Here is a 26,451-nt window from a genome sequence, read left to right as displayed (position 1 = left end):
CAGACAAAAATCTGATCTCACTTAAGCATCAGAGTTGGACATAGTAAACGCACAAGTGTATCCTGATTACTGATAAAAAGTAAAAGGAAACATGAAGCGGCGAGACGCAGGCAGCTCAGTCTGAACAGGAAATGGATATTCAGCCACGCTCGCCTTTGGAGACAGGAAGTCATAAAGCAGGATCAAACAAGCGGCACGACACGGCTTGTGCTCATGGTGGTGTTATATGAACAGCGAGGTGTCACGGCCAGTTAGAACGTGCGGACGGCATTTCAAAGAGCCCAGACTATACAGTTTCACGTTTTACCAGAATGAAGGTTACAGGAGACAAGTAAATTATATATTCAGAAGTGAACGACTGCATTACGACATACGAAAAAAAGTAAGGAGACTATATAAACATCTCATATTTATGCAAACAAAGCAGGAACAAGTTACTTTGTGATCATGACATCTAAAGTACATGAATGTCATGTTTAACTCATTTGCTCCCAATAACGTGAAAATACGTTGTTTTTTTTATGTTTTAAGTGTCCCAAAGATGTATTTATACGTTTTTTTTGTTTTTTGTCTTTTTTTTATGCTAGAGCATACATAAGGCTTTGATGCAGCCTCTCAACTGCAAAGAACGGTTGCAGAAATGGTAGTTATTACACAAACAGCCAGCAGGTGGCAGCAGAGCAAAGGAGATCAACCAGGGCCATCTAGAAAAAAAAGCTAAATTATAATTTTAAATAGATTTGTCAAAACTGATGAAACTTAGCTCTCTTCTAATGCTAATTGCTGCAAAACGGAAACAGATAGAAACATACTTTTTTTTTCCTGATAAAAGAAGAGACTTTAATCTTTCTTTTGATAGGTTCCATCATGCTTTTATAGCAATTGAACACAATATTCTGTGGGCCTTGCAAAATCAGTCAAAATCCAGTAAAACAGCCGGGAGCGAACGGGATTGCGAAATGTGAAAATGGCGGCGAGTGAATGAGTTAATATACTGTACTGTGTTATACTTTTTACTTCTCATTCCTAAAAGAAAACCGAACATAATGAAGTCCAGATCGCGAAGCCCATCCTATGCAGGGTCGAGTTTTCACCATAAAGTGGTGATTGAGTGTTTACATTCTTCAGTCCAAGGTTCAAAATAAAAGCAGCCAAGGGCAAATGTCAGCCAAAGATTATTATCAGAGGCCTCTCAGTCTTGTCGATTAAATGCCGGAATTGAGAGTTCATGTTGGGACAGTGAAAAGGTAACTTTGCCTCTCTGCGTCTTTGGGAGGAATAATAAAAATGGATGAAAGTCAATGATGGCAAAATCCAGTGAGAAAGCAAAACAAAGAGAGAGAGAGAGAGAAAAAAAACCTTCCAATGGCAATGCCATTACTGGTCACACACAGAGGACACTGATCTACTGAGCAAAGATTTCACAGACCCACAGCTGAGATGAATCCACGAGCTGAGCGAGCCCCGCAGCTTGCTGGCAGCCGAGTGCATGAAATGAGCTTTACTACTTGCATGGAGCAAGTGACTTTCTTTTCTACCAATGTCACAGAGAGGACACGCTTGGACTAAAGTGTTTTGTTATGCGCTTACGTTTTAAAGAAGCGTCCCAAATTGAGTGACGTTTGCAAAGTGATCATGACAGGAACAGCGGAAGTTAAATAAGAATAATTTGCTCACAGAAACCCCCACTATCGTTTTTGTCATGACAAAAGGATGATATAAGCGTGAGCTTGTCAGCGTCTCATGCTCCGTTTCCCAACCGCACTATTAATCTCATAAGGACGTCTTATCAGCTGAAACAATAAGAATCGCGAGGGGAACTTTCAAAAGGCAGTCCAGTTCACCGATTATAAAAATGGGAAAAGTAACATACGGCTTAACTGAAGGTCTTTCTGTCCGTGTTATCTGAGCATCGGATTTGACAGCCGCCAATATGATTATCATCGTATAAGCTTGGCCTCGCTTTAGACTGTTTCCAATTACCTTTTCGCACAAAGGCTCCGCAAGACACAAAAAAAGGTCGCTCGCGAATGTGAAAAAGGAGTCGCAGAGTCTCTCTGGAGAGCATTTCATGTCTCTCGTTCCGACGGGTTCCTTTGTTCTCGCTTTAACCCTCGGCATGCCGTCATTTGCCACCATCTGGGGCTCTCGTTGCAATTCTTTTTTGCTCGTCTGCAACTGCCGCATGCACAAAAAACGGACATCTGCAGTCAATCTCTCTTCGAGATTATGCAATGTTTTAATGAGGAGCAATTACTCGGTCAGCTTGCCTTTAACATCTCTGGGGTTCTTCCATTCTTCTTGGAGATAGTGTGCTTCTATTTGAAATAGTTGGCAAAACAAATGGATGGCTGTGGAAAAAGGAGGGGGGGGGCGACGTGTGGCGGAGAGCAGCTTTGGCCTTTAAATGGCATTTTTTACATCTTCGACGCATTACGCGGGGTCCTCAGATGCAGAACAGCTTCTGAAATGTGATATTATTCTTTTTTTTTTTTTAAACTCTTGGCTGATGTACAATACTAATAAAATACGCCATTTACGGCTCCAAATTGGAGAAAAACAACAACATTACGATTAGTGTCCAATAGCACACTATACAATTATTGATTTTTTTGCCTATTAAAATCAAAGACACATATTCAAATGCTCATTCTTATATATGAAGAGATCAAAGCAAAGCATGTAGTTATTAAATCCCTCAGGGCAGAAACTGCTCATTTTAAGTTGGAGGGATGAAGCATTTCTAAGTGTGGATTTTTTACAGCGAAGCTATTTTGCGGAAAAAGCCACGTTAAAAACACAGTGGAAACAAATATACATACAGTACGGCCCTTTGTTATAAAATGTATTAATATGGTGTGTCAGGTAGCCCCCAGGGGCCTGTTCTGAAAATAACTGACCAGTCATGGGACAATTGTGATTTTCTGGGAATGTTGTAGTCGTGATTATTTGAAATTGGTAAACAACATCGGCAGATATTTATAGAAATAAAATGTCTGTTTCCTATATTATGAAAAATCACCCCCATAAATGAATTAAATTAATTGTTGATTATGACATATATAAATAATAACTACAGCCTGTCAGATGTGGATTTTTTTTTAATATGATTATTGTTTTTCTTTTCTTTCTTTCTTTCTTTATTTATTTATTTTTTATAAATTGGATCCTGATGCTGATTCTAATATTTGCCAGAATACAATTCTGATAACTGACAAATTGGCTTAGAGAAAAATAAATAAATAAATACATACATAAATAAATAAAGTGTGAATAAAAACATTTTTTATTCACACTATTTATTTTATGCGTAGAAAAATAGATAAATAGATAAATACATAAATAAATTAATTTGCCATTTTCTTGTGGCTCAATTTTGACTATTTTAAAACAGCTAATATTAGTTGAATAAATACTGCAGGTCAGGCCGTAATAATACCATTATTCAAGGTAATTTGAACATATTTCTTATACCAGAAATGTGTAACAAACTCAGGTTGGTGACCCCTTACCTGGTATTTATTTAAAAAATAAAAAATAAAAAAATTAAAAATGAAAAAATATTTTTTTTTTTTAAAAACTACATAAAAACACAATGAAAAAGGGGGTGCATGTAAATAAACACCATGGCTGTATTTGTTATGTACAATACAGCCTTGTCCGAATGTAGGCGGGCTGACTACACATATTCCAAGCTGTAACTGTTGTTGACAGCTGCGCGTGTGCGTTTGTCGCTGACGTCCATGTGCTGCTTTGAAACGCGACAGATCGCAGCTTGCAATGACAGCAGGTAAAAACCACATGACACCATTGGCGACACGTTCATTTTATGTGAATCGCAATCACACATCAACGCGCTTTCATTACAAAATTGCTAACCTCAATTACAACTACTGGTAACAAATCCAAAGTAAAGTCTTTGGCTCGCTATGATGCGCTTGCCCGCCAGCTTCGCAGGACAACATGCAATTAGCCAAAATACAGACGCTTTCACCAATAAAACCTTCACAAAGCATATAAATGTCAATCCTTGCATCTAATGCTTAATGACGAGGGAAGACGACGGCACTTAAGTGGGAATGAGAGTGCAGACAGATGCTCACCGCCAACTTTACAAGCCCTTTGCACCCGTACTTTTACAGTAACGTCAGCTAATGTGCGCATCCCTGTCCCGCTCCCGCACTTCCAAGAGGGGGTCTTAAAGAAGAAGCCCAAGGCTAACAAGTTCATCAGTTCTTTTCTTTCTCTCTTCCTTTCCTTATCTGGCTCTCATTATCTCCGGGAAACTGGTCAGATTACGGCTTAGCGGGGCCTGTTAACGCTGCAGCGGGGGTTGACGTGGGCTCAACTTAACTCATTTGCTCCCAATAACGTGTAAATACGTTTTTTTTATGTTTTAAGTGTCCCAAAGACGTATTTATACGTTTTTTTGTTTGGTTTTTCTGCAAGAGCATACAGAAGGCTTTGATGCAGCCTCTCAACTGCAAAGAACGGTTGCAGAAATGGTAGTTATTACACAAACGGCCAGCAGGTGGCAGGAGAGCAAAAGAGATCAACCAGGGCCATCTAGAAAAAAAGCTAAATTACTTAGAATTTTAAATAGATTTGTGAAAACTGATGAAACTTAGCTCTCTTCTAATGCTAATTGCTGCAAAACGGAAACAGATAGAAACATACTTTTTTTCCTGATGAAAGAAGAGACTTTAATCTTTCTTTTGATAGGTTCCATCATGCTTTTATAGCAATTGAACACAATATTCTGTGGGCCTTGCAAAATCAGTCAAAATCCCGTAAAACAGCCGGGAGCGAACGGGATTGCGAAATGTGAAAATGGCGGCGAGTGAATGAGTTAAATACAAGCCAATAATAAAAACAACCCTTAGTGGTGTCTCAGGGGTGTTGTAGGTGACCTTGCATGTGTATGTGCTGGCTGCAAAGAACGCAGTGCACACAAAAACAATTCAAAGTCACCTTTGATACCTAAAATGCTTGTGCTGATCGGACATTCATCGACTACCTGTTATTTCCCTTTTTCTCATCTGGTCAATTAGTGGTCACGGGCAGCTTTTACAGGCAACCCACACGACCCCCCGTGATAAAACAAGACAGAAAAAGCCTCAAGAGGAAAGAGCCCAAAGGGAGGATGAAATCGGGTGCGTGTGCGGGTCGGGTTGCCGAGATAAAAGCGAGCGATAGGACGGATCGCGGCGACACAAAGCTCCGGGATTTGGATCCTAACCAGTTACGCAACTTGTTCTCCGGAGGAAAAGCATGGCAAGTCGCACTCTTGTGTCACTTGGGACAACTTACAAAGTGCTCGAGTGCACTTTTACGAGAAATGGTGACCGTTTTGTACTTTTTGACTCCGAAAATGCACATCTCAGGAGGCGGCCATTTTGTCATTCGCTGTCCACTGAAAATGACCAATCATGGCTCACTTGTTTTCTGAAGACAGCAAGTGCCAAACTCTTGAGATGGATAAAACGGGTGAATTTTTCTGCTTAAGACAGTGTTATTCAGAATGACGTTTTTAAGACTAGTGAGACTGCAGATATCATCATAAAGAATTTTTTGGGGTTGACATTGACTCCAAAGTATTGGTCTGATTCCAGTTTGCTCTGCTAATGACCTCCTCCAGGGACGAGGCATACAGAGAATTGCCAAGCAAGAGCTGTTTTGAGTCACTGTGGGACTTCACAAAAAATGGTCCCATGTGTACAGTCCCATGTGTACATTCACTTAGTCACCATGCCATTTAATCATCCACAAAGACCAGAAACTGTGCGAATGTTACCTACTTCTGAACCAGGAAGTAACCTGCTTACGAACAAAAAAAAAAAAAAAAAAACTCTCTCTAAATCTTATTTCACTTTTGTTAACAATTCTGACATGTTGGTGGTCTGCGCTCTGTTAAGTACAATTCAAGTTTCCAAATGCGTCGAGTTTGTATGCATAAGAAAAGGTCGCTTTGGATACGCGGAACCTGCAGCCAAAGGGGGGGGGGGGGGGGGGGCAACATGCCAAAGTCATCACAGAGTGGAGACGGCTCTTTCCTTTCCTTTGACTGGCAACCTGGAGAGCTGATACGGATCAAGTGGGGGCTTTCCTCAAAAAAAAATCTGCTCGGAGAAACATTTGAGGCTGACGTTTTGATGGACGGGAGGTGTGTAATCCGACATCGCTGCCAGTCATAGAAGGATTAACACAGTTGACCCCGCAGGTCAGAGGTTATCTTGCTCATGGGATGTCCCAAATAAATGATTTTCAAACAGTGTCAGAAACTGTACATTTCACCATTATTTATTTAAAAAAAAAAAATAAATCAGCTTGAAGGATCATGTTCCTCATCAGTTCAAAGTGAAGCAAGAGCTGTGTGGAGTGGGATAAAAAAAAAACAACAACAAAAAAAACTTCCAGCCCAAATAATATGCCCATCTATGGTCAGTCGCTAATCCACAATCTTCTGAAGGTCTCCAGAGAGGAAAGCAAAACATTGAAGGCCCCTTCCAAACTTGACTTCACCAAGAAAGCAAACAGCTTGAGTGAAAGTATCTGCACTCTGGAGGACAAACGTCTGTCAGGGCATAGCAGACCCATAATTCTGTTTTACCCATCAGTGCTTTCAGCAAAAACTGTGGAAAAACTACAACTCCCCGAGTTGTTTCATTAAAACGACAGCGGGTGCCAATACTCAAATTTTTACAGTTTTACAACAAACAGTACTCAGACGCCAGCTAAGAACATCTTTTCCGAATGTGACTCGTTTTCTCTCAAACCTTCCCACTCACATAATCAAGCGCACACTGTTCCCACCCTCTCGAGGGTTTGCGACATGGCTCTCTCTCTCACTCTCTCGCTCCATCTTCATTTTGTGTCTCAAACATGTGGTGTAATTTTTTGCTTTTTTTTTTTTTTTTTCCCCTGTTGTTGGCTCGAAGTCGATGTTCCCAGCAACATTTGTCTCTGTGACTGGCAGCCATAACAAAGGAAGTGGAATTTGCTGTTAGATATGCAAAAAAATATATATAAAAACAAATATAACAGGAAGTGATATGTAGTGGAGCTCTGGAGGTGGAACGCAACCGTTTGCAGGAACAGACTTCGCATATGTTCAGATCTTGAAACAATTTCCCAAACAAAGTCATGGTAGTCAGTGTTTGCCCGATAGAAAACTGGCAAACGAAATACGGCCCGGGGGCAAGAAAAGCTGGGCGGACCACCAGGCTTATAAAGCACTGGAGGAAACGCTGGAAGTAAAATGATTCGAAAGTACATTTCAACAATATTAACAGTTGTAAAAGTCTATTTAATCACTTTAATAGAAAAAGTTGTCACTTTCACAACAAAGGGAAAATACCTCTTGCATCTCGCTATAACATTTTTTTTTACGAAAAGTTAACCACTGTCATGACAACAATGTATAAACCACAATCCACTAAACCTTAAATATGATCATCTGAATTGTACCGTGTGGTGCAACTGGAGTGTTACTTAGCTGTTGGGTGCATATTTGACTCTATTTGTCTTCTCAAGCTGTCCTTCTCTTGCTCAGCTTGGCTGTTCTTTTGGAAAATGTAGTGAAAAGGCCACAAAAGGCCAGAGAAGACGCAAAGCACTTCTAGAAAAAAATAAATCAAATAAATCTCTCGATATGCCCCGAACGGAAGATTCACATTGTGGGAATGCTGAAGCATTCCCACAATGTTATTGTAATTTTTATTCTCCACACTTTTTTTTTTTTTTGCTGAGTAACAACTTCCAATTTACACTGTTCAAATTTCAACTCCCGATAGCTTAAAAAAAAATGAACGCCTCCCGGGGTATATATATATCGTCTGATTCTACATTACTTACAGTATTTGCACAATTTAACATTTATTATCAACTTTTCCCCCATTCATTTCCAATGGGACAGTCATTGAACATTTTCTAAGTATCACTTTCCATATATATAACTTATCATTACCAGGTGTCTGATACTGCTCGGTGGCACAGTTGGTAAAGCGGATTGTCAAGTAAACCAGGATTTCAGCATTCCCACGCAATTTCTCCAGAAATTGCACTTAGTCTAGCTAGCTGATGTCATTCACGACTTTGTCTTAAAAGTGGACTTTTTCCTCTAAAAATTGCACATTAGTGTTCATCTTTAGAAGTCACTCCATAATTTGAATGAATGTTCAATACATGGATGTTTGAATAGTCACACTCAAATAAACGGTTGATAGCGTGTAAGGTCTGTGGATTGAATGTGTCTAAACAAGACCCATAACGTATACACGGTGTGACTCATTGCCGGTGACACCAAGATATGCATAAGCAGTGCGACGAAAACAGGAAACGCTGAAGAAGTTTGTTGGAGTTGTTTTCTAAACTGGAATATGTTTAATGAGAAGCAGTGGCGCGCACGCTCCAAGGCGTTATTTTGGAGTTGAATCTTTCCTCTTTAAACAGAGTTTCATGTGGGTGATCTGATGTTTGCCCCACTTTCAGCCGAGCTCGACACAAATATGTTTCTCAGCTGTCACTGATATCTCGGAAGCAACAAACTGGTTGAACTCAATTATATAGTCTGCATCAAGTGTAACATTAATATTCACTAATAACCTGCTCAATGTTTCAATTCAGTTAACTGATGATACTTAAAACGAGGGCTGGGAATCTTTGACTGTGTCACGATTCGATTCGATTATGATTTTTGGGTCTACGATTCAATTCAGAATCGATTTTTCGATTCAAAATGATTTGATTGCCAAATAATTTCTGCTTCAATTTACAGATATGCACAACATTGCCATGATCTACTCCAGTCTGCTTTGCAAGACAAAATGACAAATAGAGACATTAAAGGGATACTTTACTTGTTTTTTGGCAGTCAAACATTAATATTTTGCCTATATTTGATATTGTCAATATTTTTCACATACAATTAGTACCGTTAAAAACACATTTTGCAACTTGCTGTCGACTGAAAATGACATCACAAGGGTTCAGGAAACCAATCGCAGCTCAGCTTGTGAATGTCACATGACCAAACCTAGAAAACAGGTGAGCTGTGATTGGTTACCTGAGCCCTTGTGATGTCATTTTCAGTCGACAGCATGTTGCAAAATGTGTTTTTAAAGGTACTAATTGTACGTGAAAAATAATTCAAGTATCAAATTAACTATGCACAAAATATGAACTTTTTATTGCTATAATAAGCTAAATAAGAGAGGTATCCCTTTAAAGTGTCTTTTTTTTTTTTTGTTTAAACACTTATTAATTTAGTATTGTAAGTGCCTTTTTCCACAAAAACAGCACGTTGGCTACAACTGCCTTTTCCCCTTCTTCTTAATTTCTAATTTAAATAAAATCAATTTTTGGATATTAATATCGATTCAATTAATAAATGACAATCTTGATTCTTTTATGAATCGATTTTTTGCCACACCCCTACTTAAAACCCTCGTGAGGTGACGCTAGAGTGAACGATAGCAACTGCTGCAATTTGCTAGAATTGAAGAGAACACGACAGCCAGTCAGGCTTGACTTGACCAACCCACAATTCCCCTTGTGGAAAATTCACGCATGACTCGTCTGTAGGTGGCTGTGAAAAATCTCATCATTTACGAAAGAAGAACAGCATTTTGCCTCCAAAGTAACCACGAAGATTCCATTGTGGAGGCTGCATATGGTTGACAAACCCCCAAAAGGGATTTTTATAGTATATTTCTCACAACAAGGCGGGGAAAACCCCATTTGACAGACTCTGCAATTCGAGGCCAACCGCTACAAAACCACGTCATTGTGCGAAGCGGCTAGACAGCTAATCAAAAACACGTCAACATGGCGGTAAAACTCCCCACGACGAGGCGTCTCCATTTTTTGCATATTTTTATTCTTTCCGCTCTTACCTGAACTTGCCCTTTGCCCATGATCTTGTCCACGATCTCGTTGTCATCCTTGTTGAGCATGCTCTTATCGTAACACTTCTCGTAGCACAGGATTCGTAAGAACTGCGATCCCTCCAACTCGATCTCAAACTCCTGTTGAAGGACACGAGGACGCTTCATAAAAATGTCCGCAGGACGAAGCTGAGAAACCTGAACTGACTTCATTCCACTGAGGTTCTGCGGTGTCTCTGAAGACTCTGGTCTTCGCTTTGCTCACAAAGTACCCGTAAGAGTCCACTTCGAGGGTGCAGTACAGATCTAGGGGGAAACGCAGGGTATCAGTATCTGCAGGTATCAGCAAATGTCACATTTTAATGCAACTTGAATCGAATTTAATGCCCACGTTGTACTGCATAATACATACGCACGCACACGTATACCCATTGGTTAGAATTTTTTGTGAAATGCATGATTTCCATATCTAACAAGTAATCGCACATTATATTGGTTCTAAATGTAAAAAGAAATATTTTTTTTCCAAGTTTTTCACATTCATGAACATACAAGTGGACAAATATGGTTACTAAACACAAATGTGGTTGTATATTTTAGTTCATTGATACCGTACTTTTATTTAAAAAAAAAAAAATACTAAATACTTAAAAGGAGTGTGAAACATTGACTGGTTTGGGGACGGGTTTCTAATAAGCCATCGGCTTCTACCCAACAGCCCTTCTTCGGATGTCAATGTTGCAAAAGATGTGATGTGATCGATGTAACCTGTAATGTGTCCGGAAGGAAAAAAAATAAATAAACAAAACAAAATAAAACGAAACATTGAGTCAGATTTGTGTGCTGTGGTCATTTTCTGCCACCAGGTAGCATGAGTGTTTCATGTTGTACGTTGGTGACGTTGTAAATTACAATTAGCCACCAGTCCCCACACAAATGCATCCATTTTTAAATCACATTTATTATTGCTAAATTGTGTTGTATTGCTTTCATTGGATCAATGTTGGATGTGAAATACAGCATGAACAACAATGTTTTTGCATCAATTGTATTAAATGTTGTAATCCCTTTAGAAATTTTAGTCAATGCTTTTTAATGCCATTTATGGTCGCAAATCCCGAGATTATGACATTATTGTCAGAGTAGATCAAAATTAATCAACTTTTAGGTTAATCAAGATTATAAAAAAAAAATATATATATATATATATATATTTTGAGGCTTTATGTTTTTCACTGGGCAGTCGTTCATATTGCTTTCATTTTTTTAAACCCACTATATCCTCATGATAACATATTCACTTATTAGATTAGATCTAGAGCATAATGCTGTCATCGTAGATCACATTAAAGTGATGTGATGATCACGTAAACTCAAATGACTAATAAAGTCGTATGCAGGTTGCTTTTTAGTATAATATTTAAATCACTCTTAAATATGCGCCTCATGATCTTAGTCTCATCTGAGCAGTGCCAGAGGAAGAAAAAACAAAAAGATGTTAGTTGCATCAAAGTGGACAAGTCCTTGAAGCGTCAATATATTGTATTTTGTGAGCAGAAAGACATCAATTTCCAGTCTGCGTACGTGTGACAGTCCCTCTCCAGGGATGTGGCCCCTCTTGTCCAATACACGAAGCAATTATATCGGCTAATGTATTTTTTTTTCTTTTTTTTTAATGCTGTGTGTCGCATTTTTTTGCTGGCTGTGGTGGTGCTGCTTGTCTGTAAAGTGTCTATTACGTCCCGTAACCTCGACCCGCTCCCTCGGGTTAGACTCCACCCGACATGATGATGGATGGATGGACGTATGGCTCGACCTTTCACCAAGAGAGCTGCCGAGATTGAGCGAAGGATGTACAGACGGAAGTAGGTGTGTGTGTGTGTGCGCGTGAGTGTGTCTTGAAACCTCATATGCATATAAACACTCTGCAAGCCTGACAGAGAATGTTTATATAGTGAGCCCATGTTTATTACAACAGCTACATTCCAGACCCACCTGCAATAAGTGAAAATCTGCAAAATAACGCAACATGATTTAAAAACATTTTCAAAATTGCTTCACTCACTTAACATATTTTTAGCTTACATACATTTTAATCATACTGAAAATACTATAGAAAATATTGTCAGACATCTGTGTATTTTGCATGTGCCTTTAAGAGGCGGGGCTTGGTGGTGTGGGGCGCGACATCCTCAAATCTGTATGAGAATATCTGGGCGAGAGCTGTGGTAGACATGAGTGTTGCATACTGCGTTTTACTTTACTGTTCGAGCTGCTTACAACGAGCGGCTGAAAAGTGCAACGGCAACTCTGGCTCCCCTTTCCCACATGCGAGAGCATTACAGTATGCAAAATACAGTGGTTGGCTTATGAGTTTAATTTGTTCTGTGACCTTGTTTGTAACTCAAAACAGCTTTCCCCATTGAAATGAATGGAAATGCCATTAATCTGTTCCAGTCCCTGAAAAAAAAAACTAAAGCAATGTTAAAAAAAGAAGAAAAAAAAATCACTCTAGGTATTTTACTTGTAGCAAAAAACATGTAAAGAATTTGAAATTTTGTGCATCATATTTTTACGTATTCATTTTGCAGACCTCTTTGTGTTTTTGTTCTTTGTTATAACATTGCATACTGTATGGAACTAAATGAATACTATTAATATGTGGTGTTTGGTCTTTGCTTTAAGTTTAGATTTCAAGTAAACTCTAATTGGACATGGCAAAAAAGGAGCTTGTAACAAGTACTTGGCATCTTTCTTGAACTGTTGTGTGATATTAAACATTTTTGCTCACAACTCAAAACAATAAATCATCCACCCAGCAGTTTGTGTTTCATAAAACCTGTAAGTTGGATCACTCGCAAGTTGAGATGCTACTGTATACTATAGAAACCAATCAAAATTTAACTCTTTTACTGCCACATGTTATCAAAAAATAAAAAATAATAATAATACGACAAAGGCTTTTGATCATTCACATCATCCTTGAAAAAGTTCAATTCATCAAATTTCGTCATGTTTCATTGTAATTTCATACACTGACGTCCCCATTGTAAAGAGATGCAATGCTGCCATCTGCTGGCCATAGTTAGTGTTTTTGATTCCACAACCTATTGACCAGGCAGAGCTGCACTGAGATGTTGCACTGCCCAATGATTAAAAAAAAAAAAAAAAAAAAAAAAAAAAATCAAACGTAGTTGACGATATTTAACGTTTATGGCAGCATACGTCGTGATTTTAAGAATCGTTATTAAACGTTTTTGGCAGTCAAAGAGTTAAAAAAAAAAAATCTAGAGGGAGTGCGATGTAGAAATGAAAAGCAATATAATGTTGGTCTTGTAGAAGGAATTCGAGACAACAACTACATCAACCTTGTGAAAATCGCCAAATACTTTCACAAAATAACATGACTTTACAATTTAATGAACCTCATTCCATCTGGTCTCGTTCCGTGCTTGTTTTCTCAGCATCCTGAAGGGCGGGCATAATTACTCACAGGGAGGAAGATTAGTGGCGATGATACGAGGGAAGTTCATTGGAGGGGGAATTCGGCGTGGCCGCGTGGGAGATATTTAATAAACTCATTTGTTGTTATAAACAGAAGCGTGACTGACTGACTTGATACGTAAAATCCACAGCACACTCAATTTATCAGAAACATTACAGAAAATTAGTGTTTTATTTGAGACAAGAGCGCAAACGTTTCTGTAGAACTTTATCATCATCTGAAATGGGTTTCTTTGCCCAGATATGAAACTCAAACAAGGCCAGAGTAATATTTTTTTTGTGTCAACAGACTCCAACGCAGAAGTAGGACGAACTAAAAGTGGCCTGGAACTTCATGAATGTCTATTTCCCGGGCAGGTCAACACAAGGCTGACTCTGAGGGGGATGAATTGGTCTGCATGGGGGTCTCTGAACCCTTCAAACAGGGGTTAATGGATACCATCCTTCTTTTCCATCTGACTTGTAAGCCTCGTTGTGTGTTCTAACACAGGATGCTAATCTTAGCCTCGGGTTGTGTTGAACGCTGGGCCAAAATAAGACTCGGCGGAATCGGTTGACAAGCGGCAGGCCGCTAAACGAATGAGCGGCTTTTCAGCTCCAGGAACCAGCCACGGAGTCGCCGCGTTATCCACCCGGCGTGACTGGTGAAAATTTCTTAGCAAACAAGTCCTAATTCAATTGTTTGGGAAGCTAACAATAGCACGAAAAACACCATCAATCCATGCGGCCATGGCTTTAATTGATTTACAAGTGAAACCATTTTTCTTGTTGACATGGGAACGCTCGCTTATTGATTTAATTTTATTTCATGGGGTCAAGAGACATGCTCAATGCAATTAAGCCTTGTGATGATTATGAAACTATTTGAATCAATTATTGTTCAAAAACAAAAACAACTGATGTTGAAGCGTCAAACATGTTTTACTTTATTTTTAAAATAGCCTATAACGAAAGGCATATCAGTTCTAGTAAGTTTTTTTTTTTTTTTTTTTAATGAATCAAAGTTTCTCTCTCCTCTTCTGTAAGCCTGTTTCAGTTTCATCCATCTGTAGTTAAACATTGAAGTTGACAGGGTAGACACTTGAATGAGACGTCGCCGCCACGGAGGGCTAAGTTAGCTGCTCAAGGTTATCTAAGGTTACCAAATCTGCTGGGACCACCCACCCTCCAATGGGGTGTGGGCTTTAATTGGGAAAAATGCACACATCAAACAAACTGCAACGGCCATCATTATTTCATTGATTCGTTGTTGTTCCGAAATAATATTTAATGGACCGTGCAATTGAATAATGACCAGTCCAGTGTGTACCCTGGCTATGGCCCAAAGTCAGGTCATTCTGACGCCTGCGTATCGATACGTGTATTGTAATGAGGCCCGCAACGATATATTGCCGTATCGATTTTTTTGAGCACACCCCTAATGTATTTAAAAAAAAAAAAAAAAAAAAAAAAAAAAAAAAAAAAAAAAAAAAAAAAAAAAAAAAAAAAAAAAAAAAAAAAAAAAAAAGATGAATATGTGCAATATGAATTCACATGTGTACGGTGTTCCACAGGGTTCAGTTCTGAGGCATCTGCAGTTTTCATTGTATCTGCTGCCCATGATTTCCATCTTAAGCAAACAGTGGTGGTTGTTTTAAAGTACTCTATAGATCACGGGTGTCAAATTTTAGCTCAGTGGCCACTTGGAGGAAAATATATTATCAAGTGGGCCGCATCGGGAAAATAACGCTATATAACTTAAAAACAATTGTCGTTATATAGATACATAATTTTGTGGGCCAGCCCTAAATTACAGAGCTCAACTGTAATCATGTTGTTCCGAAAGATAACACGAATGCAAATGGAACGCGGCAACACTTTGCCGGTATACGTTCCGGACGTGTTGAATCGACCTGTTATTGTTCCCAGAATGCATTGCGTGGTGTAGTTAATGATGTTATAAGGACGTTAAATCTATTTGTGTTAGCAGTAATTGAATTTGTGTCATATTTAACACATTTATGTCAGTGTATGATTACAAACAAAATACTAATAATTAAATTAACCGTAGTTTAAGTTGTGTTATAAAATAATGACATCCAGGACGACGGTTCCCCGTACAAGTGGCATTGCACGTCTGAGGGCTGCTTCTGAAATTAATTACAAATGTATATGTTTTGATTGTGGCCGGCTGATTAGTTAGTCCGACATTACAGGTTAAGAACCACTGGCCGAATTGAACTTAAATTGGGGGTAATGAACGGACTCTGCTCATGTAGCACAGCTGAGAGCACCAAACTATATAAATACACCAAGAGCTAAACTTACACTTGAGCAGACCATGTTTTTAAGATAATACAAACGTCATTATTTGAGATGTTCAACTTCGAGCTCCTGCTTTTGTGACCTAGTTTGACTAAACGCCCCGGGCGGAATGGAAAGCCTGTTCCCACGGGAAAGCGACATGTACGAGATGTGGATTCGTATAAAATGCATGTGCACCTTCACAATCAGAAAAAAAAACAAAAAACATGGAACTGGATTACCCCAATATACGTCTTGTCAACAATCAAAGTCGATAAAAAAAAAAAAAAAATGAGCGCTATTCGCAGTCATTAGACATGCTGACTGTAATAATAATAATAATACCATGTGCATTGCCACTAACCACATTCACGTGTTATATTTTATAGAGTCGGAAATGCGGCTTTCTAACAAAAGGAATGTATCGAGCCGAACCAAAACCGCAGCAGCCGTGCTTAATCCTCTCACAACATTGCTGCTGACAATGCACATGGATCTGGATCCCATCATTAAACTCAATACTTTAATTGGCAGTTTTGACGTTATGGCAGCATACAACGTCTTCATCAGCTTGTGTCATTGCTCAACAACATAATCTGGTTAACAGCAAATATTTCCTCGCTGGCAACCACCTCAGCTCTCTTTGCTCTCTACGAAGGATCAAACGCGCCTTTCCGAGGAGATCGCACTCCAATCCGTTCCCGGAACGTTCTTGCGTTGCAGCTTTCCGACTCTCGCGGCTGTCATGGTAACCGAGGAAATCATCTTTCTCTGTCCCGTTGCGCCGTATTTGAGATTTCAACTCTGCGTGTGAGAGACTGGGTGCGATGTGCAGTGAAACGCCAGCTGTCCGTTCCTGGCACGTCTGAAAGGAGCCTCTGTTTGGAAACACCCCACTGGCTATAAATGCTGGAGCCGGACAAACACTCGCAAATACACGCAGAGTTGTCTACACAAAAACAACAGGATGCAAAATAAGACAGGAAGTATAGTTCGTAATTGAAAAGACAAAAACTATTTAAGGAATTAATAGAGTGACTTGTGGTTATTAACTCATTTGCTCCCAATGACGTGTAAATACGTTTTTTATGTTTTAAGTGTCCCAAAGACGTATTTATACGTTTTTTTGTTTTTTATGCTAGAGCATACAGAAGGCTTTGATGCAGCCTCTCAACTGCAAAGAACGGTTGCAGAAATGGTAGTTATTACACAAACGGCCAGCAGGTGTCAAAAAAGCTCAATTACTTACAATTTTAAATAGATTTGTAAAAAATGATGAAACGTAGCTCTCTTCTAATGCTAATTGCTGCAAAACGGAACCAGATAGATACATACTTTTTTTCCCCTGACGAAAAATCTTTTGATAGGTTCCGTGCTTTTAATGCAATAGACCACAATATTCTGTGGGCCTTGCAAAATCAGTCAAAATCCAGTAAAACATCCTGGAGCGAACGGGATTGCGAAATGTGAAAATGGCTGGGAGTGAATGAGTTAAAAGCTCTTCATCATGCTGTCTAGGGGGGGAAAAGAAAAAAAAAATCACATTCTATTTCCTCAACATTCTTTCTCCCTCTTCTGTTCACCGATGAGAACAGCACGTGCACAAAAACGCAGCGATTGACTGGCTCATGTGCTCCATAGCAGCTGTGTGCAAAGGAGTACGCGCAGCTGGAGCGTGAGCGCAAGTGTGGCGAGGAACAAAAGTTGTTTTGCTGGCAGACTTACTGGCTGACTCCTTGAATCCTTTGGCTGAGTGGACAATCACATGGAGGAATCCGTACAGGCCTGCAATCTCTTCATCTGGGAATAAAGGCATCACGTTGACATTAATTGAACTAACATTATATCGGCCACTAATGTACATATAACATATCAAAACAGCCAAGCTTTTACCAGGTGCGAATGTTTTTGGGTGGGGTCACGCTGCAGCTTTGTTTTTGTTTGGGTGACATTCACAGGACGAGGGGTCGAATGTTCAGCTTGGAGGCGGCCACAAGAGCTGTGATTATCTGTACCAGATAACTATTTTCAACCGTTTAACGTGTTCAGCGACAAGGGTGAGGTGGAGCCTATTTCAGATGACTTTGGGTGAGAGGCAGGGTCAAATTATTGATCGGTCATCAGTCAATCACGAGACGTGTATGTACCAACAAATAATTCTAAAAGCAGCAAGCAGTTAAAGGAAAAAAAATGGTCCAGTTCTTGACATGCCATACAGGAACAATGCAAAAAAAAAAAAAAAAAACATTTTGCGTCTAGCATAGATAAATAAAAACCATTCCCGGCACATTTGACCTAGAGCTATGAAAATTGGCAGGCACGTGCAGCACCCTGGGACGCACAAAAAAAAAAAAAAAAAAGTCTCTTGGGACCATGTAGCTAAAATGTACAGGAAGTGAGCTATGGATTTTTGAATGGCCAATTTTGGCCCATTCACTGTGATCATGCTTTTTCCCCCTTTGCAAACACTTTTCATCCGATTGACTTCAAACTTGGCATGTATCATCTCAAGACCTTGAGACAGCAATTGGGTAAACAATCTTGACTTTTCGAGATACTATATGACGGGGGCGGGGCATCAAATATTGCCTTGAAAATTTCATTTGTCCAGAAAGAGCAAATGCTTAATAACTCCCATGTACAAGCTCCAAAAAAATCCCATATTTCTCATGCAACTTAATAGTCACGGCCTGAAAACATCTATATGATCAAATTCAGTTATACATATAGCGCCACCTAGTGGTGACAATAAATGTCATACTTTACGTTTTTAGCTACTGTGCCGAGCTCGTTGAAGGGATCCAGTTGAAAATTGGTCAGAAAAGCCTTAAGATATTGATCATGCCCCACAACGAATATTGTAACATTTCGATAAGGGGCGTGGCCGCTACGGTGCCGCAAAGTCTGATAATTTTTTGTGACAATAAAAGCTGCTTTAACTTGACCCAGATGATCCTTATCTTCTCAAAATTTCACACATTTGATCCACGAACTTACATTTCATCTTACTGATAGCGCCACCTATTGGCAATTTTTTTTCCTACGAATTTTCTTCAATGTTTTTCTCCAACCACGTTAACTGGACCTACCTCACAATTTTTAAGATAAAAATGTAGTATTTTATTATTTTAAAAAAGACAAATTTCTACTTTTTGTAATATTCATGTTTTGATACTTTAAAAAAAAGTTTTAATGTTAACATTTTCTCATAAACATGATTTCTAAGTAAATAGATACATTTACTGTTAAAATATGCAGTGCGCCAATAAAAAATGTGCAACAGACTCCACAAAAAAAGGCCCAAAACCGCGACTTGAAATCCAGAACCTACTAAGCAAGCAGTCTTTAACTCAAACAATGTGTTTTTTATTTATATATTTATTTTTAATGTATTTATCTTTTTAATTGAAGAGGAAGGCATTAGCTTAACATTTTTTCCAGTCACAGGTTGATTGTGCTGAAACAAGTTCAGAGTTCCAGTTTTGGGTCTCTGCTGTTATCCATTCAGCTAATTATGAGAACATTCCTTTGCCAGCTGGTCTCAATTTGAACCCCTACTGTGCTCTATGCAGCCCATGTCATTTTGGTGTGTGCATGCGTGCGTGTTTGTCCCCATTTTCACTTTACAAAGATTACAATGTCTTACCATCTTTATTACTGGTGACGGGAATGTTGTGGACAGTTCGGAGTTTGAAACAGGAGCTGGTGAGGACCTGCAACTCGACCGAACTTAATACGCACGCCTGAAGGTCTGAAAAGACACGGAATGCTGTCGTTGGCGGCACAGTTGTTTTTGTCAGGGACAAATCAACAGTTGTATTTGAATTAACATCACCTTTCTTCTGGAGCTTCTGAATGTTTTCCCGCCATTCTGACCTCTCGTAATCAGAGGAGAGCAGGAACAGGAAGCTCTGCGGGGAAAGCGTCAAACTCGTGTCATGGCGTATGTCTCCATCTAGTGGCTTCACTGCAGCACTGCTACTATGAGAGTGGCAGGGCAGGCCATACACGATTAGGAATTACCTTGCTATGTTTGTTGTGAAGGCGGAAGGGGATTGTGGGGGAGTGAAGCAGCAGCCAAGATTCCTGTTCGTTCATCTTCTTCCTTAGACGCTCCACGCGATTCTGACCCTTTGGCGCTTTCTAAAACAACACCCCAAAAACAATACATTTAATTTTTTACACACCTTTCAGAATAGTCACATGTGCAACTACTAGGTTAAAAAAAAAAAATAATAAAATCGATGAAATATTGTAATAGGCTCTGAATCAGGGGTGTCCAAACTTTTTCATTTGAGGGCCACATACAGAAAATCAGAAGGACGCAAGGGCCACATAATGTTATGAAGAGAAAATTGTACAAATAATTTATTTGTGCTTTTGCATATTTAGAAAAATGCAACAGTATAATGTATGCAACAGTATAATTTTTCATTTTAGTTTTTATTTAGTTTTGAGTTTTGTTTTTTTTTAAATTTAGTTCGTTTTAATTAGTTTTCAGGGTGGTTCTGTTTGTTTTTGTTTTTTTTAATTAGTTTTAATTCTTTAATAAATGGTTAGTTTTAGTTTAGTTTCAGTATTAGTTTTAGTTTTTTGTTATGTGTAGTACTTGTGCGCAATATTTTTCATTTTGTTTGTTTTATTTTAGTTCGTTTTGTAAACATAAAATGTAGTTTCAGTTAGTTTTGTTTTTTAAAAAAGCATCTTCGTTTTTTTTTTATTTTGTTAACGAAATGTTTTTTAAAATTGTATTTATTTTTTGTTCGTTTTAGTTAACTAAAATAAACTTTAATAGCATCTGTGTTTTTTGACACCCTCCCTTCTTACTTTGACCATCTCCAAACATTTTTGTTTTTATTTTATTTGAACTGAGTCAAATGCCATTTGTAGCATTTGTCTCGGGCCGCTAAAAAGTGGACGGCGGGCCGCAAATGGACACCACTGCTCTAAAGATTGTTGCTAGGCAGACTCCACTGTCCAAGTTTTCCATGTTTAAATCATTCTTCAGAATAACAACTTCACCAAACAGATCCAGCTTAAATCGTTACGTACAATGTTTATGAAGTGCTCAAATATCAAAAGAAAAACATCACAGTTCTTATCAGTCTGAAGTGGCCTTTTCCTATTTTCAGCAGGAACGCCTGTTAACTTCTGAATTTTTACCGCTAATTATGTAATTTGTTGTCGGAACATGAATGCACACATCCTCCCCAGGAAGCTGTGAGTCGGTCGGTGTGCTATCAGATGCATTGCTGGCTGGCTGGAAACAGCAGACGTGGTTGCTCCATGTGCCCCGAGTGGGAGACTTTAGCACCATGCAAGCGGGATAACAGGAACTTTGTGCTCCCCCTTCAGGGCAGCATTTTTTTTTTTTTTTGCAGGACTGAAATCTACATTTGCCTTTTATGGCTAAGCAATAATCTGAATTGCTTTTAAAATGTTGCTAAAAGTAACACAATAATGTAACGTGTATCCAAAAACAAAGCTGAGTCTGACACAGTCGGAAATTATACTAGACTCCAAATTTTACCTTCTCTTTTTGGATCTCACTCTTTAAAAGCGAGATCTTAATCTTCATCTCTTCGATCTCGTGCTCAGGGAGGATTTGGATACTATGGCAAGAGTCCGACTCGTCCAATGTCTGGAAAGTCAAGTCTGCGAGAGGGATGTACCACTTGCACTCATATTGCTGGTGACGACTGCAGAGGGGGGGAGACAAAGTGAAGGTTGAGGAAATCAGTCATAATATCTAAAAAACGCATCCCTGCTCACAAAAAAATATCATCTCTGCCATTAAATTTTAGATATACAGTCAAACCTCGGTTTTCGAACGCTTCTGTTCTTGACCAAATCGGTTTTCGACCAGAAGATTCAAGAATTTTATGTCTCAGAACTCGTCCAAACTGGAAAAAAGCAGAGCGTACCTGAACGCGACTCACTCGGGAGAAAAAGCTGATTTTATTTTTCATCATTTTAGATATCTTCTACTAAAATAAAACAGTTCTATTTCTATTTATGGTAAACAGTATACAGTGCAGTTTATGGTGTAAAATAGTAAAAAATACAATTGGAAAAGTTTTTTTTAAGACTTGGAACGGATTAAAATGATTTACATTTATTATAATGGTAAAAATTGTTTTGGATTTCGAACAATTCGCTTTTGGAACAGCCTTCTGGAACGGCTTATGTTCAAAAATCGAGGTTTGACTGGATATGAACATAGATGAGGTACAGAAAATGACAACTATCAATGTCAGTGCCCAAAGGGAAAAAAAAAAAAAAAAACTCAATTTAACTGAACAATTTCCTAGATGAAAAATATATGGATTTATTATTAAGACAAGCCCAATTTAAACAGAGGAAGTACTAATGGACAAGCATGTGGTCTATTCTGCGATGGAATTTAGGGACATTCTTGCTATGTAAAACAGGGACGATGATCATTTTTGTTTAGTTATAAAATCCATCATAAGCGCAGCACAATATTCAGTACAGTATTTACAAAGGTGATTAAGTTCCCTTTTGATGTGGTAATAATTTAATAATATTGTGGTTGTAGTTTGAAGTGGATCTAATCATATTGTACAATATATCGTATGTAGAAAATGGAGGAAATCTCACCCAACAGAGGTCTTCTTCATTTTGGCACAGAGCAGCAGGTCGGTGAAGAGGAAGACATGTCGTAGCTTCCTGGAGCTTTCCGACACCTCCACAAGGAAGCCGTCCTTCACCAGCTGACGAGCCTGAACAAAATCGTGAAAAACAGATTTTCTTTGATGTGCAATGATGCTACGTTGCAACCAAGTTCAAAGGTTCGAACAGCATCGAAATATGTATTATGCATGTTGTCCTAATGAGGCGCAAAATAAACGGCATCGAAGATACAGGGTGTACGTGAGGGTACTGAGAAACCAACGTCTCGGTAAAACACACCTCCCCTTTGGGCGTGGTGACAGCGGTCCTGCGAGGGTCAATCTCCTCGTTGATGGAGGAGAGGAAATTGTGAGATATCCGCAGAGCGTCCTGCAGGAGAGGGAAATCTGGATGGTCCTTTGGCGTGTGTTTCAGCAAGTCCTGCAGTGCAAAACATCGCAAGGTTCCAAACGTACGTTTATCAATAAAGACACCTTTGGCTCTTTAAACCTTCATTTTGTATTTCTAATCAAATTGGGAAGTCATCTCAGGAAACGTGATTTCATTGTTAAAGCTGATTTCATCAGTACACAAGGATGAATGAAAAGAAACGCACACAGAATACTGATCGGCCGTCTCGTTTCAAATTGGATGCTGCCAGTGTGTTTCCTAGTTTGAATGACGGGACATCTGAGCAAACACATATTAACAACTAACTGGTAAACCTTTGAGATAGTTATGAATTTTGAAATGATAGTCAGTATTTATGTAGCTATTATTATTTATTATCTAGTTATGTATTTATTTACCTCTTTATTCACTACTTCTTATTTATTTACTGATGTAAAATGCATTTATTTGTAAAAAAAAAAAAAAAAAAAAAAAAAAAAAAAAAAAAAAAAACTTGTATTCGCACTCCAAAATGTTTGCTTTGTTCTTGTTTACTGCAAAACTGATGTTTGTTTATGTACAGCACTTTGTATACAGCAATGCCTGTTATTAAAGCGCTTTATAAATAAAGTTGAGTTGAGGGTAGTTATTTTATTTAGACTTTACTTTTTTTTATTTTATTTTATTATTTTCTTATTAATTTTATATATTATTATATTATGATCTAATATTATATATTTTATACATCATTATTATTTTATTATTTTCTAAAAAAAAAAAAAAAAAAAAGCCTAGGAATGGACAACACCTAAATCAAAGTTATCATGTCTCTGCCACTTTAAGAAAACATTTTTACGGTGCATTGTTCAAATGGGGTAAAAAAATAAAAATAAAAAATACACACATGCCAGACAAGGTAAAATTGTTGCTTTTTTTTTTATTTCAATTTTATGTGCTCAAAGTTTTATGGGCGTTCTTTGTTAAAAAAAAGAAAAAAAAAGAAAAAAAAATCTATTGTTATTCTGGAACGCTAGTATAAGTGGAAAAATGAATGTATTCAATGTCAATCCAGTCTAAGCAATGGTGTAAAGTAGGGGTGTTAAAAAAAAAAATCGATTCGGCGATATATCGCGATACTACATCGCGCGATTCTCGAATCGATTCAATAATCGGCAGAATCGATTTTTTTTTTTTTGATTTTTTTTTTTTTTTAGGATTCACACCTTGAGCATGGAAGAATGTTATATGAACGGCACATTAAGCCTTAATATTTTTATTTTAATGCTGTTCAAACATGAAACAGATTACAACCTCTATAAGACTGAAATTTCAGATAAATAAATAATACATTTTCATATAAATCTTACACTCTACAAGCTTACTGATTAGTATTTTCTAAATATGAATGAAAAAAAATCGCAACAATCGACTTATAAATTCGTATCGGGATTAATCGGTATCGAATCGTGACCATTCGTATCGGGATTAATCGGTATCGAATCGAATCGTGACCTGTGAATCGTGATACGAATCGAATCGTCAGGTACTAGGCAATTCACACCCCTAGTGTAAAGGTATACTCACATGAAGAACGAGGGTGCTCCTTGTCACACGGTCAATGGGTTTATAAAGAAGAGCTGTATGGGGAGAAGAAGCAGCAGGTCACGTTCAACTTATCACGCTCAAGTGTCCTTTAACATGCACTTGACCCCGGTACCTTTGAAAGAAAAGCAATCAAAAAGATTTATGATGAGATCAACACATCTGATGATGGGATGAGGAAAGGGGAAATATGTAGTGGGCAGAGAAAGGTGAGAAACTCCCACAGAAGAATACAAAAAGGGACGGTGGGCAACAAACTAGCTAACTGATGTTTACACACTCGCAAGCCACAAAGTTAGGGAAGCCTGTGCAATCTATTGACAACACCGACCTGATGTCATAAGTCAAAATGGCAGTCGACTCAGTGAAAAGCAGTGCAACGTCTAATTGCAGCGCTGCCTGGTCAATGGGTTGTGGAATCTAAAACACTCTAAACTATGGCCAGCAGATGGAAGCATTGTATCTCTTTTCGTCAATGATCAAAGCCTCTGTCATATCAAAGTTTTTCTTTGATAACGTGTGGCAGTAAAAGAGTTTAATACGTAACATGTAATCCTTTTTATTTTATTTGAAAGTATGAAATTGACCATATTTGGACATACAAGATTTCTACCTGACAGCGACAATATACTCTGATAAACCATTATCTCATTTGCTCCCAATAATGTGTAAATACGTTTTTTTTATGTTTTAAGTGTCCCAAAGACGTATTTATACATTTTTTGTTTTGTTTTTTTATGCTAGAGCATACAGAAGGCTTTGATGCAGCCTCTCAACTGCAAAGAAATGGTAGTTATTACACAAACGGCCAGCAGGTGGCAGCAGAGCAAAGGAGATCAACCAGGGCCATCTAGAAAAAAAAGCTCAATTACTTACAATTTTGAATAGATTTGTGAAAACTGATGAAACTTAGCTCTCTTCTAATGCTAATTGCTGCAAAACGGGAACAGATAGAAACATACTCTTTTTTTTTTTTTACTGATGAAAGAAGAGACTTTAATCTTTCTTTTGATAGGTTCCATGCTTTTTTCAGTCAAAATCAATCAGTCAAAATCCAGTAAAACAGCGAACGGGATTGCTTCTGTGAAAATGGCTGGGAGTGAAAGAGTTATGGACCTCTTCATAATAAAATGAACTTCCTATTGTATTCTATCAAATCAATGCTACTTACACACAAAATAACTTACATCACAGCAATTAAAAGAACTCGACAAATGCTGCATACATTATTTTTCAACCCCATTCAAAAGTCAGCATGTAAATAATCTGCATCACATGACAGACGAGGTCATCAATATCCGTTAGTTTGTCAATAGCAGTCCAAAATTGAAGCTGCGCGCTCGCTCTCACCCGATCAATCAAAAACGTCATTGCAGGCAAAATAAAAAATATTCAAGCCGCCTTTTACCGTATGTGCAGTTACAACACAGTCTGAGCACCAGAAGCACCTCCATCGTCTCCTCTCCTCAATACATCCGCCTCATACTGCCGACTTTTCCAGACACAGGCGGCAAGAGCGTGAATGCGCGTGTGTATGTGTGTGCGCTTTCCCCAAGCCCCCACTGCATACACAATTAGGAAGGGGCAGGACGCGAGTCTTAAAGCGGCAAATCGGCCCAGACAGACACTTACTTACCTTCCATTGTGACTGTTGAAGTACCATCTTTGGAGTCTTTAGGACCTTTGACTTTGAGATTCTAAAAGAAAAAAAATGAGTGTCGGAATGATTTTGACCTTTCGCATGTGGGTAATTAACATGCACAACGGTCAGCGTGATGCAGAGGAACTGCACACCACTGGAAATGTCAACGCCGGTTATACAAATACTGTTAATGTGATGTTGACATACCGTAAACAAAAGCCTCTCGTTTGCATCGCACGGTTTGCATCCATCCGTTAAAAATACCAGTGCGGTATGGAAGCCCAAAAGTGTCAAAATTCAATAAATAAAAAGGCCTTGTGAAAAAAATATCCTTTCGGATCGGTTAATCGGCTATTTAGCTCAATTGGCTGTTTGTTTTGGCTGATGTTTGAAGGCCAATAACCGGCCCATTATAATCGGCGTCCAATTAATCGGTGGGGCCCTACTTGGCACATAAATTTTTGGGGGAAAGAACTGTATTAAAAGTATTGATTCATGGTTTTATGACTCGAT

The 26,451-nt window shown here is 38.5% G+C and overlaps 1 protein-coding gene across 7 annotated transcripts in view; it reads right to left on the bottom strand.

Annotated features, from left to right (window-relative positions):
• Nucleotides 1–26,451, bottom strand: part of abr (ABR activator of RhoGEF and GTPase) — a 94,731-nt gene that overhangs the window by 22,775 nt on the left and 45,505 nt on the right. For 3 of the 7 annotated variants that reach the window (XM_077504714.1, XM_077504716.1, XM_077504718.1), the window contains 11 exons: nt 25,933–25,993; nt 24,279–24,331; nt 22,605–22,745; nt 22,293–22,414; nt 21,202–21,370; nt 19,695–19,814; nt 19,507–19,582; nt 19,318–19,440; nt 17,397–17,471; nt 10,093–10,190; nt 9,894–10,025 (listed from right to left, as the gene is read on the bottom strand). In XM_077504714.1, coding sequence (XP_077360840.1) covers nt 9,894–10,025; nt 10,093–10,190; nt 17,397–17,471; nt 19,318–19,440; nt 19,507–19,582; nt 19,695–19,814; nt 21,202–21,370; nt 22,293–22,414; nt 22,605–22,745; nt 24,279–24,331; nt 25,933–25,993 — 1,170 coding nt within the window. Of the gene's footprint in view, nt 1–9,893; nt 10,026–10,092; nt 10,191–17,396; nt 17,472–19,317; nt 19,441–19,506; nt 19,583–19,694; nt 19,815–21,201; nt 21,371–22,292; nt 22,415–22,604; nt 22,746–24,278; nt 24,332–25,704; nt 25,796–25,932; nt 25,994–26,451 lie in introns of those variants that run through there. The other 4 variants (XM_077504715.1, XM_077504717.1, XM_077504721.1 and 1 more) reach the window with 2 other exon arrangements.

Source organism: Festucalex cinctus, chromosome 18 (assembly GCF_051991245.1).
Source record: "Festucalex cinctus isolate MCC-2025b chromosome 18, RoL_Fcin_1.0, whole genome shotgun sequence".
Lineage (NCBI taxonomy): Eukaryota > Metazoa > Chordata > Actinopteri > Syngnathiformes > Syngnathidae > Festucalex > Festucalex cinctus.
The sequence above is the reverse complement of the archived record's forward strand: the minus strand, read 5'-3'. Positions and strand labels throughout refer to the sequence as shown.